The sequence below is a fragment of the Pecten maximus genome, chromosome 4, assembly GCF_902652985.1.
Source record: "Pecten maximus chromosome 4, xPecMax1.1, whole genome shotgun sequence".
Classification (NCBI taxonomy): Eukaryota; Metazoa; Mollusca; class Bivalvia; order Pectinida; family Pectinidae; genus Pecten; species Pecten maximus.
Window position 1 is genome coordinate 12,547,501 of NC_047018.1, and position 12,581 is coordinate 12,560,081.

The 12,581-nt window shown below is 38.6% G+C and overlaps 1 protein-coding gene across 1 annotated transcript in view; it reads right to left on the reverse strand.

Moving 5' to 3' along the window:
* Positions 1 to 912: 912 nt before the first annotated feature.
* Positions 913 to 12,581, reverse strand: part of LOC117325272 (phospholipid phosphatase-related protein type 1-like) — a 62,994-nt gene continuing 51,325 nt past the window's right edge. Inside the window, exon 9 of the mRNA XM_033881383.1 lies at positions 913 to 1,823. Within this exon, the coding sequence (XP_033737274.1) occupies positions 1,626 to 1,823 (198 nt within the window). The 3' untranslated portion in view covers positions 913 to 1,625. The remainder of the gene's footprint in view (positions 1,824 to 12,581) is intronic.

Sequence of the window (12,581 nt, forward strand, 5' to 3'; positions counted from 1 at the left end):
TTGTACTATATACAGAAATAAATTTGTTTTATTTCATGTTTAATCACAAAGACGTCATATTGCGGCATGGTCTGACATGAATTTAAGACATGTTTGTGAGCCGGTGGGCTTCATTTTCATTTTGAGTTGCTTCCAGTGCTGACGGGTCTTGCGGAAAGAATTGAAATTTCTTACAAAGTAGTATCAGATTTTTCTTTTGCCATTTTAACCGACCTGATATTAGCCTGGGTTGAATGAGTGTGTGTCCTGCCACACAATCTTTAACTACATTAATTACTCGATTAGACCCATATCTCTATAACCTAGAGACGAAATAAATATTTCGTTTGTAGAAAATTGAATATAAATAATAGGATTCTAAATGACGTGTACGCAGCTGTGTATGTGTGTATAGGAAGCTACGCGCCTGATAGAGAAACAAGTCACAACTTACCTCGTAGTATCCGTAGGAAACGTGTACGGGTAGGCGACCCCGTTACTTTTCACGTCCGAACGAGGAATCGAACCCCGGCCGCATAGTAGAACGCAAGAGTGATATCACAGTGCCCTAAAGGGAACTCATGGTATTAAGTTAATTGTTAAACAAAACATTTCAAAATATGTACGAGATTCTTACCACGTTTGTTTGTTTGTTTGTTCGTTTGGGTCTTTCTAGTTTGTTCAGGTCAGGTAGGCCTATATGTAATCCAATCTGGTTGTCGCCACGTCGTCTAGGATGATAATGATGTGACGGTACACCTCACACTTGGCCAGAGACAGTTTGGATGTCATTACAAATTGTAAATCAAGCTAGTGATAGTAAGTGTAAGTTAAAACTTCGGCCAGTTAGAAACCAGAATGAATTTGGTTCACAATGAAGAATGCATCTCGTTAACTAAAGAACTATGAACTATGAATAATGAACTATTTGGAGAGTATGAATGGTATTATTTATTTAACGAAGGCTGGGAAAGGACTTTGACATAAAACAGATATTACGTGAATGCGATATTTCCTTTTTTCGATGTCCTTCGCATGCAACAGTATTGCGTCCTTTCGCTGTTCTGGAATCTCGCTGACAGAACACTGACTATGGACCGAGTCATGTAGGCGTTCAACCAGTAATTATGTAGCTAACTTATTAACAACAGGTGTTCTGACATCTCACTAACAGAGCACTGACTATATGGACAGAGCCAGAGGCGTTCAACCAGCAATTACGTACATTGTAACTAACTTACTAACAAAAAGTGTTCTGACCCAGCCTCTGTTATACGGCATGTACATAAATAAATAGTTAAAGGGTCAACGCCAAAACGCAAAGATGAACAAGAAGCGGAAGTCAATGAAGTCAATCCTGTGTATAGGTAATCAAGAGACAGCACATATAAACAGTATATGTAAATATGGATGATTTTCCAGGTTAAAGGTAGTAATTGTTTATACAGTATCATATATATATATATATAATAAAACATCAAAATCCGAAGTAACAATCTATGCCGACCACGACATATTTCTGATAAAGTGATCCTCGCTGTAACCTTCTACCCGTCACACCATATTATACGGTAAAAACGTATATAACATTGAATTAAAGTGTTATTATATCGACATCATCACTTAATCGATCTTCACTAACGACGTCACAATTGCGTGGTAGGATCCATTTGTGAATTTCTCCTCTCGCGGAAGTGATCTACCGTTGTCGATAAATCACGTTGAAAGTGGTCATACATCCGGGCTCTTTGTTTTGTGTCATCATCTTCTAGGCCGGAAGTCCGCCTCATATGTGCTCTTGGAATGTATAAGTCTTTGTTTCTCGGAAGATTAAGTTGCCCACTCTGAAATATATTAATAACATTCGATACAATTGTAGTTGCCTCTCCCGTAATTTCTCGTACGCATGATTGCCTTTCAACCCTTTGAAAAGGTTCAAATGGAACAGACAGATCATGCTAAAAGTCCCGGATATTTACACAGAAAATGACGTCATGCTTTTGAAATAAAATCGGATTTAATATGGAATTCTAAACTATTCTAATTGTTCTTATTATGCATTTGTTATCTGCCTGTGATCAATTGTAAAGAGAACAATTGGTCAGGCATATTAATCGATAACCCATGTAATCCGTGGTAATGTACAGGTACATAATGGTCCTCTTTACCCGCCACTGGCCTATAATGATGATCTTCATATCAGTTTACCGGTTTAAGAGTTTACAACGAAAACAGTGTTGATATTTTTCAATTGTGACCAGTATTTTATTTATCTTTTGCTAACTTCGAACAATCAGCGTACAAGGCTAAGTGTAAAAATAAAAACAAATTAGAAATCGCGCCATCATTAAAATATTTACGATTTCTTCTTAAGAATAACAAATTCAAATATTACTGACTGTTGGCGAAAAATAGGGTGTCGCTTAAGAAATAAAAGATTGATGAATAAACATTTTGGATTGTCGACAAATAACACCGCAAATTCATTTTCATATTTTCCTTCACACGACGAATTCCTAATCACATCAAATTACAGCGGTAATAAGTATACCTTCTGGGTAATGGGTAATAATCAGCAAAGTGTGCACTAACACCAGTGATTTGTTAGCTTGATGTAACAAAATTAACAAAATTAAAAGGGATAGCACAAGAGTGTACCGATGTGTACTATGATAGCACGAGAGTGTACCAATGTGTACAAAGATAGCACGAGAGTGTACCAATGTGTACAAAGATAGCACGAGAGTGTACCAATGTATACAAAGATAACTCGAGAGTGTACCAAAGTGTACAAAGATAGCACGAGAGTGTACCAATGTATACAAAGATAACTCGAGAGTGTACCAAAGTGTACAAAGATAGCACGAGAGTGTACCAATGTATACAAAGATAACTCGAGAGTGTACCAAAGTGTACAAAGATAGCACGAGAGTGTACCAATGTGTACAAAGATAGCAAAAGTGTACAAATGTTTACAAAGACAGCAAGAGTGTACAAATGTATACAAAGATAGTAAGAGTGTAGCAAGGTATACAAAGATAACACGAGAGTGTACAAATGTATACAAAGATAGCACGAGAGTGTACCAATGTGTACTAAGATAGCATGAGAGTGTACAAATGTGTAATAAGATAGCATGAGAGTGTACCAATGTATACAAAGATAGCAAGAGTGAACAAATGTATACAAAGATAGCAAAAGTGTAGCAATGTGTACAAAGATAGCACGAGAGTGTACCAATGTGTAATAAGATAGCACGAGAGTGTACAAATGTGTACTAAGATAGCACGAGAGTGTACCAATGTATACAAAGATAGCGCGAGAGTGTACCAATGTGTACTTAGATAGCACGAGAGTGTAGAAATGTATACAAAGATAGTAAGAGTGTAGCAATGTATACAAAGAAAGCAAGGGTGTAGCAATATGTACAAAGATAGCACGAGAGTGTACCGATGTGTACAAAGATAGCACGAGAGTGTACAAATGTATACAAAAATAGCACGAGTGTACAAATCTATACAAATATAGTAAGAGTGTACCAATGTGTACTTAGATAGCATGAGAGTGTACAAATATGTACAAAGATAGCAAGAGTGTAGCAATGTATACAAAGATAGCATGAGTGTACAATTGTATACAAAGATAGCAAGAGTGTACAAATGTATACAAAGAAAACATGAGAGTGTACCAATGTGTACTAAGTTAGCACGAGATTGTACAAATGTGTACAAAGATAGCACGAGTGTACAAATGTATACAAAGATAGCACGAGAGTGTACAAATGTATACAAAGATAGCAAGAGTGTACAATTGTATACAAAGATAGCAAGAGTGTACAAATGTATACAAAGATAGCAAGAGTGTACAAATGTATACAAAGATAGTAAGAGTGTACAATTGTATACAAAGATAGCAAGAGTGTACAAATGTATACAAATATATCATGAGAGTGTACCAATGTGTACTATGTTAGCACGAGATTGTACAAATGTATACAAAGATATCATGAGAGTGTACAAATGTATACAAAGATAACACGAGAGTGTACAAATGTATACAAAGATAGCAAGAGTGTACAATTGTATACAAAGATAGCAAGAGTGTACAAATGTATACAAATATATCATGAGAGTGTACCAATGTGTACTAAGTTAGCACGAGATTGTACAAATGTGTACAAAGATAGCACGAGTGTACAAATGTATACAAAGATAGCACGAGAGTGTACAATTGTATACAAAGATAGCAAGAGTGTACAATTGTATACAAAGATAGCAAGAGTGTACAAATGTATACAAATATATCATGAGAGTGTACAAATGTATACAAAGATAGTAAGAGTGCAGCAATGTATACAAAGATAGCAAGAGTGTACAATTGTATACAAAGATAGCAAGAGTGTACAAATGTATACAAAGATAGCAAGAGTGTACAAATGTATACAAAGATAGCAAGAGTGTACAAATGTATACAAAGAAAGCAAGAGTGTAGCAATGTATACAAAGATAACACGAGAGTGTACAAATGTATACAAAGAAACACGAGAGTGTACCAATGTGTACTAAGATAGCACGAGAGTGTACCGATGTGTACTAAGATAGCATGAGAGTGTGCCAATGTGTACTAAGATAGCAAGAGTGTACAAATGTATACAAAGATAGCAAAAGTGTAGCAATGTGTACTAAGTTAGCACGAGAGTGTAGCAATGTGTACAAAGATAGCACGAGAGTGTAGCAATGTGTACAAAGATATCATGAGAGTGTACCAATGTGTACTAAGATAGCAAGAGTGTACCAATGTGTACAAAGATAGCAAAAGTGTAGCAATGTGTACAAAGATAGCACGAGAGTGTAGCAATGTGTACAAAGATAGCACGAGAGTGTACCAATGTATACAAAGATAGCACGAGAGTGTACCAATGTTTACTAGGATACCACGAGATTGTACTTAAATGTAGTCTGTGTGATAGAATCGTGATTCATATGTTACTGTGATCAGTGTTTACTTTACGTCATGTTTTATAATTATATACAGCCGTGTGTGTTTCCAAACGTACGTTAACATACAACAGTATCCTGTTCGTGATTTCTCGTCACCATAAACAAACATACCGAACGATTCCTATCAGACAATATTCGAAATCGATTCAAAGCAATTAATATTTACACCCCACTTCTCATTAATAAGGCAACAGGAAGGCTGTGTCAATAGTTGATATTCAGGTCCCGACATATTAGTCTACAGGGACTATCAATCTAGTCATCAATCGGAGTCGTCGTGTCTATATTTTCGACCGCTGAAGTGCAAAAAAAGAAAATCTGTTTGTATTTTTTTAATTGTCAAGAATGATATTTATCATGTTTTTAAAACACGCTGTGATATGTAATCATTGTACAGAAGTGTGTGGCGGGTATCATTTACTGTGTTTAGCGTTTAGTTACTGTTATCTGATGTTAATGTCATTCTCCAATAGTAACACGAGGTTTACCGATGTTATTCTCCTATAGTAACACGAGGGTTTCCGATGTCATTCTCCTATAGTAACACGAGGTATTCCAATGTCATTCTCCTATAGTAACACGAGGTTTACCGATGCCATTCTCCAATAGTAACACGAAGGTTTCCGATGTCATTCTCCTATAGTAACACGAGGGTTTCCGATGCCATTCTCCTATAGTAACACGAGGTATTCCGATGTCATTCTCCTATAGTCACACGAGGGTTTCCGATGTTATTCTCTTATAGAAACACGAGGGTTTCCGATGTCATTCCCTATAGTAATACGAGGTATTCCGATGTCATTCTCCTATAGTAACATGACGCATTCCGATGTCATTCTCCTATAGTGACACGAGGGTTTCCGATGTCATTCTTCTATAGTAACACGGAGTTTTCAGATGTCATTCTCCTATAGTGACACGAGATTTTCCTATAGCAACACGAGGGTTTCCGATGTCATTCTCCTATAGTAACACGAGGTTTACCGATTCCATTCTCCAATAGTAACACGAGGGTTTCCGATGTCATTCTCCTATAGTAACACGAGGTTTTCCGATGTCATTCTCCTATAGTAACACGAGGGTTTCCGATGTCATTCTCTCATAGTAACACGAGGTATTCCGATGTCATTCTCCTATAGTAACAAGAGGATTTCAGATGTCATTCTCCTATAGTAACACGAGGTTTACCGATGTCATTCTTCTATAGTAACACGGAGTTTTCAGATGTCATTCTCCAATAGTAACACGAGGGTTTCCGATGTCATTCTCCTAAAGTGACATGAGATTTTCCGATGTCATTCTTCTATAGTAACACGGAGTTTTCAGATGTCATTCTCCAATAGTAACACGAGGTATTCCGATGTCATTCTCCTATAGTAACACGAGGTTTACCGATTCCATTCTCCAATAGTAACACGAGGGTTTCCGATGTCATTCTCCTATAGTAACACGAGGCTTTCCGATGTCATTCTCCTATAGTAACACGAGGTATTCCGATGTCATTCTCCTATAGTGACACGAGGCTTACCGATGTCATTCTCCTATAGTGATACGAGGTTTTCCGATGTCATTCCCTATAGTAACACGAGGTTTTCCGATGTCATTCTCCTATAGTAACAAGAGGATTTCAGATGTCATTCTCCTATAGTAACACGAGGGTTTCCGATGTCATTCTCCTATAGTAACACGAGGGTTTCCGATGTCATTCTTCTATAGTAACACGAGGATTTCAGATGTTATTCTCCTATAGTAACACGAGGGTTTCCGATGTCATTCTCCTATAGTAACACGAGGGTTTCCGATGTCATTCTTCTACAGTAACACGGAGTTTTCAGATGTCATTCTCCTATAGTGACACGAGGTTTTCCGATGTCATTCTTCTATAGTAACACGAGGTTTTCCGATGTCATTCTCCTATAGTAACAAGAGGATTTCAGATGTCATTCTCCTATGGTAACACGAGGGTTTCCGATGTCATTCTCCTATTGTAACACGATGGTTTCCGATGTCATTCTTCTATAGTAACAAGAGGATTTCAGATGTAATTCTCCTATAGTAACACGAGGGTTTCCGATGTCATTCTCCTATAGTAACACGAGGGTTTCCGATGTCATTCTTCTATAGTAACACGGAGTTTTCAGATGTCATTCTCCTATAGTAACACGAGGTTTACCGATGTCATTCTTCTATAGTAACACGGAGTTTTCAGATGTCATTCTCCAAAAGTAACACGAGGGTTTCCGATGTCATTCTTCTATAGTGACACGAGATTTTCCGATGTCATTCTCCTATAGTAACACGAGGTTTACCGATGTCATTCTTCTATAGTAACACGGAGTTTTCAGATGTCATTCTCCAAAAGTAACACGAGGGTTTCCGATGTCATTCTCCTATAGTGACACGAGATTTTCCGATGTCATTCTCCTACAGTAACACGAGGTTTTCAGATGTCATTCTCCTATAGTGACACGAGATTTTCCGATGTCATTCTCCTACAGTAACACGGAGTTTTCCGATGTCATTCTCCTATAGTGACACGAGATTTTCCGATGTCATTCTCCTACAGTAACACGGAGTTTTCAGATGTCATTCTCCTATAGTGACACGAGGGTTTCCGATGTCATTCTCCTATAGTAACACGAGGTTTTCGGATTTGTCATTCCCTATAGTAACACGAGGTTTTCTGATGTCATTCTCCAATAGTGACACGAGCTTTTCCTATGTCATTCTCCTACAGTAACACGGAGTTTTCAGATGTCATTCTCCTATAGTGACACGAGGTTTTCGGATGTCATTCCCTATAGTAACACGAGGTTTTCTGATGTCATTCTCCTATAATAACACGAGGGTTTCCGATGTCATTCTCCTATAGTGACACGAGGGTTTCCGATGTCATTCTCCTATAGTAACACGAGGTTTTCCGATGTCATTCTCCAATAGTAACACGAGCTTTTCCTATGTCATTCTCCTACAGTAACACGGAGTTTTCAGATGTCATTCTCCTATAGTAACACGAGGTTTTCCGATGTCATTCTTCTATAGTAACAAGAGGATTTCAGATGTAATTCTCCTATAGTAACACGAGGGTTTCCGATGTCATTCTCCTATAGTAACACGAGGGTTTCCGATGTCATTCTTCTATAGTAACACGGAGTTTTCAGATGTCATTCTCCTATAGTAACACGAGGTTTACCGATGTCATTCTTCTATAGTAACACGGAGTTTTCAGATGTCATTCTCCAAAAGTAACACGAGGGTTTCCGATGTCATTCTCCTATAGTGACACGAGATTTTCCGATGTCATTCTCCTACAGTAACACGGAGTTTTCAGATGTCATTCTCCTATAGTGACACGAGGGTTTCCGATGTCATTCTCCTATAGTAACACGAGGTATTCCGATGTCATTCTCCTATAGTAACACGAGGGTTTCCGATGTCATTCTCCTATAGTGACACGAGGTTTTCCGATGTCATTCTCCAATAGTAACACGAGGGTTTCCGATGTCATTCTCCTATAGTGACACGAGGATTTTCCGATGTCATTCTCCTACAGTAACACGGAGTTTTCAGATGTCATTCTCCTATAGTGACACGAGGGTTTCCGATGTCATTCTCCTATAGTAACACGAGGTTTTCAGGATTGTCATTCTCCTATAGTAACACGAGCTTTTCCTATGTCATTCTCCTAATAGTGACACGAGGTTTTCCGATGTCATTCTCCTACAGTAACACGGAGTTTTCAGATGTCATTCTCCTATAGTGACACGAGGTTTTCGGATGTCATTCCCTATAGTAACACGAGGTTTTCTGATGTCATTCTCCTATAATAACACGAGGGTTTCCGATGTCATTCTCCTATAGTGACACGAGGGTTTCCGATGTCATTCTCCTATAGTAACACGAGGTTTTCCGATGTCATTCTCCAATAGTAACACGAGCTTTTCCTATGTCATTCTCCTACAGTAACACGGAGTTTTCAGATGTCATTCTCCTATAGTAACACGAGGTTTTCCGATGTCATTCTTCTATAGTAACAAGAGGATTTCAGATGTAATTCTCCTATAGTAACACGAGGGTTTCCGATGTCATTCTCCTATAGTAACACGAGGGTTTCCGATGTCATTCTTCTATAGTAACACGGAGTTTTCAGATGTCATTCTCCTATAGTAACACGAGGTTTACCGATGTCATTCTTCTATAGTAACACGGAGTTTTCAGATGTCATTCTCCAAAAGTAACACGAGGGTTTCCGATGTCATTCTCCTATAGTGACACGAGATTTTCCGATGTCATTCTCCTACAGTAACACGGAGTTTTCAGATGTCATTCTCCTATAGTGACACGAGGGTTTCCGATGTCATTCTCCTATAGTAACACGAGGTATTCCGATGTCATTCTCCTATAGTAACACGAGGGTTTCCGATGTCATTCTCCTATAGTGACACGAGGTTTTCCGATGTCATTCTCCAATAGTAACACGAGGGTTTCCGATGTCATTCTCCTATAGTGACACGAGATTTTCCTATAGCAACACGAGGTTTACCGATGCCATTCTCCAATAGTAATCCTAGGGTTTCCGATGTCATTCTCCAATAGTAACACGAGGTATTCCGATGTCATTCTCCTATAATAACACGAGGGTTTCCGATGTCATTCTCCTATAGTGACACGAGGGTTTCCGATGTCATTCTCCTATAGTAACACGAGGTTTTCCGATGTCATTCTCCAATAGTAACACGAGGTTTTCCGATGTCATTGTCCAATAGTTTCACGAGATTTTCCGATGTCATTCCTCTATCGTAACACGTTTTCCGATGTCAGTCTCCTAGTTCTATCGTTAACCGAATGATGACTGACCAGGATGTAAAGAAAATATTGTCATATTTTCAATAAAATTTCTTTATCTACAATGTACTTCCTCAAAACTACAAATTCGCTGGCACCCGAAACAGTCACAGTCGGTTTATACTCGGTATACCTCCTTCGTCAAATGTCAAATGTCATCGTCTGCTACAAAAAAAGGTCTTGGCGCCCGTCATTGAATAATGTTTCTTGGTTCTATGTAAGACTGATCTTTTCTCTACTTTGATTATCTTAACTTGTTCTAAGTAAGACTGATATTGTCTCTACTTTGATTATCTTAAATGGTTCTATGTAAGACTGATATTGTCTCTACTTTGATTATCTTAATTGGTTCTATGTAGACTGATATTGTCTCTACTTTGATTATCTTAATTGGTTCTATGTAAGACTGATCTTTTCTCTACTTTGATGATCTTAACTGGTTCTATATAAGTCTGATCTTTTCTCTACTTTGATTATCTTAATTGGTTCTATGTAAGACTGATTTTTTCTCTACTTTAATGATTTGATAACAAGGAGAACCTATGTGTGAACTGAGAGATATCTAAGAACAGCTTTCTATGAATTAAAAACAGCAATGGTAACCTTCAACAGTAACCCACTTTGGTTTCCGGAAGAGACTCAAAATCAAACAGGCACAACAAATGGATCAAGGGAGAACCTAAACATAAGGGTTGAGACAAGGGTAGCCTACATATGTAGTTAGAAAAATATTCATTCCCGTACTTCTCAATGGCATAACAAACTTCAAAATCAAAGTTGACCGAATTTCGTCATCATCTTCTGTTAAAAAACAAGTCTGCTTTGTCAACTGTCGAATTATGTAATCACCCTTTTTAAACACTCCTTGCTAACGTTTAGATTTGCTAACTTTGTATTAAATTAGACCTAGGTTTCCGGTCGACTTTGGTAATCGTCTGAATTGTAAACCACCATCCTTTATTCACACTTCCTAATCGCTATATCAGTAATTATAAGATGAGGTGTAAAGTAATGTAATGTCTAGGTATATGTGTATCTTATTATAATATCTACTGTGGTGAAATATATTACGTCAATCAACTGGGATCCAATATGGCCCAAAAACAGATAATAACCAGATTGAAACACAACATCCAGCCGTACAGGACCAGACAAGCTATTCAGAGTACCAATGCTGAACTTTATGAAATGACATTTTTTATAAGAAAATTACATGATATCTATAAGTTAAGTTATCTGTTTTATAAAACAACTTATAAACATGTAACATACCATCAATCATGAAAGATATTTGTAAGATTTGTTATCATGCCATTCTTTTAAATCACTACGCCGATTTCAGTGAATGTTATACAAATTGTAAGGGTGTTGTACTAAACCCATTTTGGCCCTGTTGTTCGGCTCGGGCACTATTCCATCTCTTGACAATACTCTGGGGTAACAATGCTCTATCGACAGAGCTATAATAATTAAATAGTTGGCGGTCCAGACAGTGTAAATCGATAGTTGGCGGTCCAGACAGTGTAAATCAATAGTTGGCGGTCCAGACAGTGTAAATCAATAGTTGGCGGTCAAGACAGTGTAAATCAATAGTTGGCGGTCCAGACAGTGTAAATCGATAGTTGGCGGTCCAGACAGTGTAAATCGATAGTTGGCGGTCCAGACAGTGTAAATCGATAGTTGGCGGTCCAGACAGTGTAAATCGATAGTTGGCGGCCCAGACAGTGTAAATCAATAGTTGGCGGTCCAGACAGTGTAAATCGATAGTTGGCGGCCCAGACAGTGTAAATCAATAGTTGGCGGTCCAGACAGTGTAAATCAATAGTTGGCGGTCAAGACAGTGTAAATCAATAGTTGGCGGTCCAGACAGTGTAAATCGATAGTTGGCGGCCCAGACAGTGTAAATCAATAGTTGGCGGTCCAGACAGTGTAAATCAATAGTTGGCGGTCCAGACAGTGTAAATATATAGTTGGCGGTCCAGACAGTGTAAATCAATAGTTGGTGGTCCAGACAGTGTAAATCATTAGTTGGCGGTCCAGACAGTGTAAATCAATAGTTGGCGGTCCAGACAGTGTAAATCAATAGTTGGCGGTCAAGACAGTGTAAATCAATAGTTGGCGGTCCAGACAGTGTAAATCATTAGCTGGCGGCCCAGACAGTGTAAATCAATAGTTGGCGGTCCAGACAGTGTAAATCAATAGTTGGCGGTCCAGACAGTGTAAATCGATAGTTGGCGGTCCAGACAGTGTAAATCGATAGTTGGCGGTCCAGACAGTGTAAATCGATAGTTGGCGGTCCAGACAGTGTAAATCGATAGTTGGCGGTCCAGACAGTGTAAATCGATAGTTGGCGGTCCAGACAGTGTAAATCAATAGTTGGCGGTCAAGACAGTGTAAATCAATAGTTGGCGGTCCAGACAGTGTAAATCAATAGTTGGCGGTCCAGACAGTGTAAATCGATAGTTGGCGGTCCAGACAGTGTAAATCAATAGTTGGCGGTCAAGACAGTGTAAATCGATAGTTGGCGGTCCAGACAGTGTAAATCGATAGTTGGCGGTCCAGACAGTGTAAATCAATAGTTGGCGGTCCAGACAGTGTAAATATATAGCTAGCGGTCCAGACAGTGTAAATCGATAGTTGGCGGTCCAGACAGTGTAAATCATTAGCTGGCGGTCCAGACAGTGTAAATCAATAGTTGGCGGTCCAGTCAGTGTAAATCAATAGTTGGCGGTCCAGACAGTGTAAATCATTAGCTGG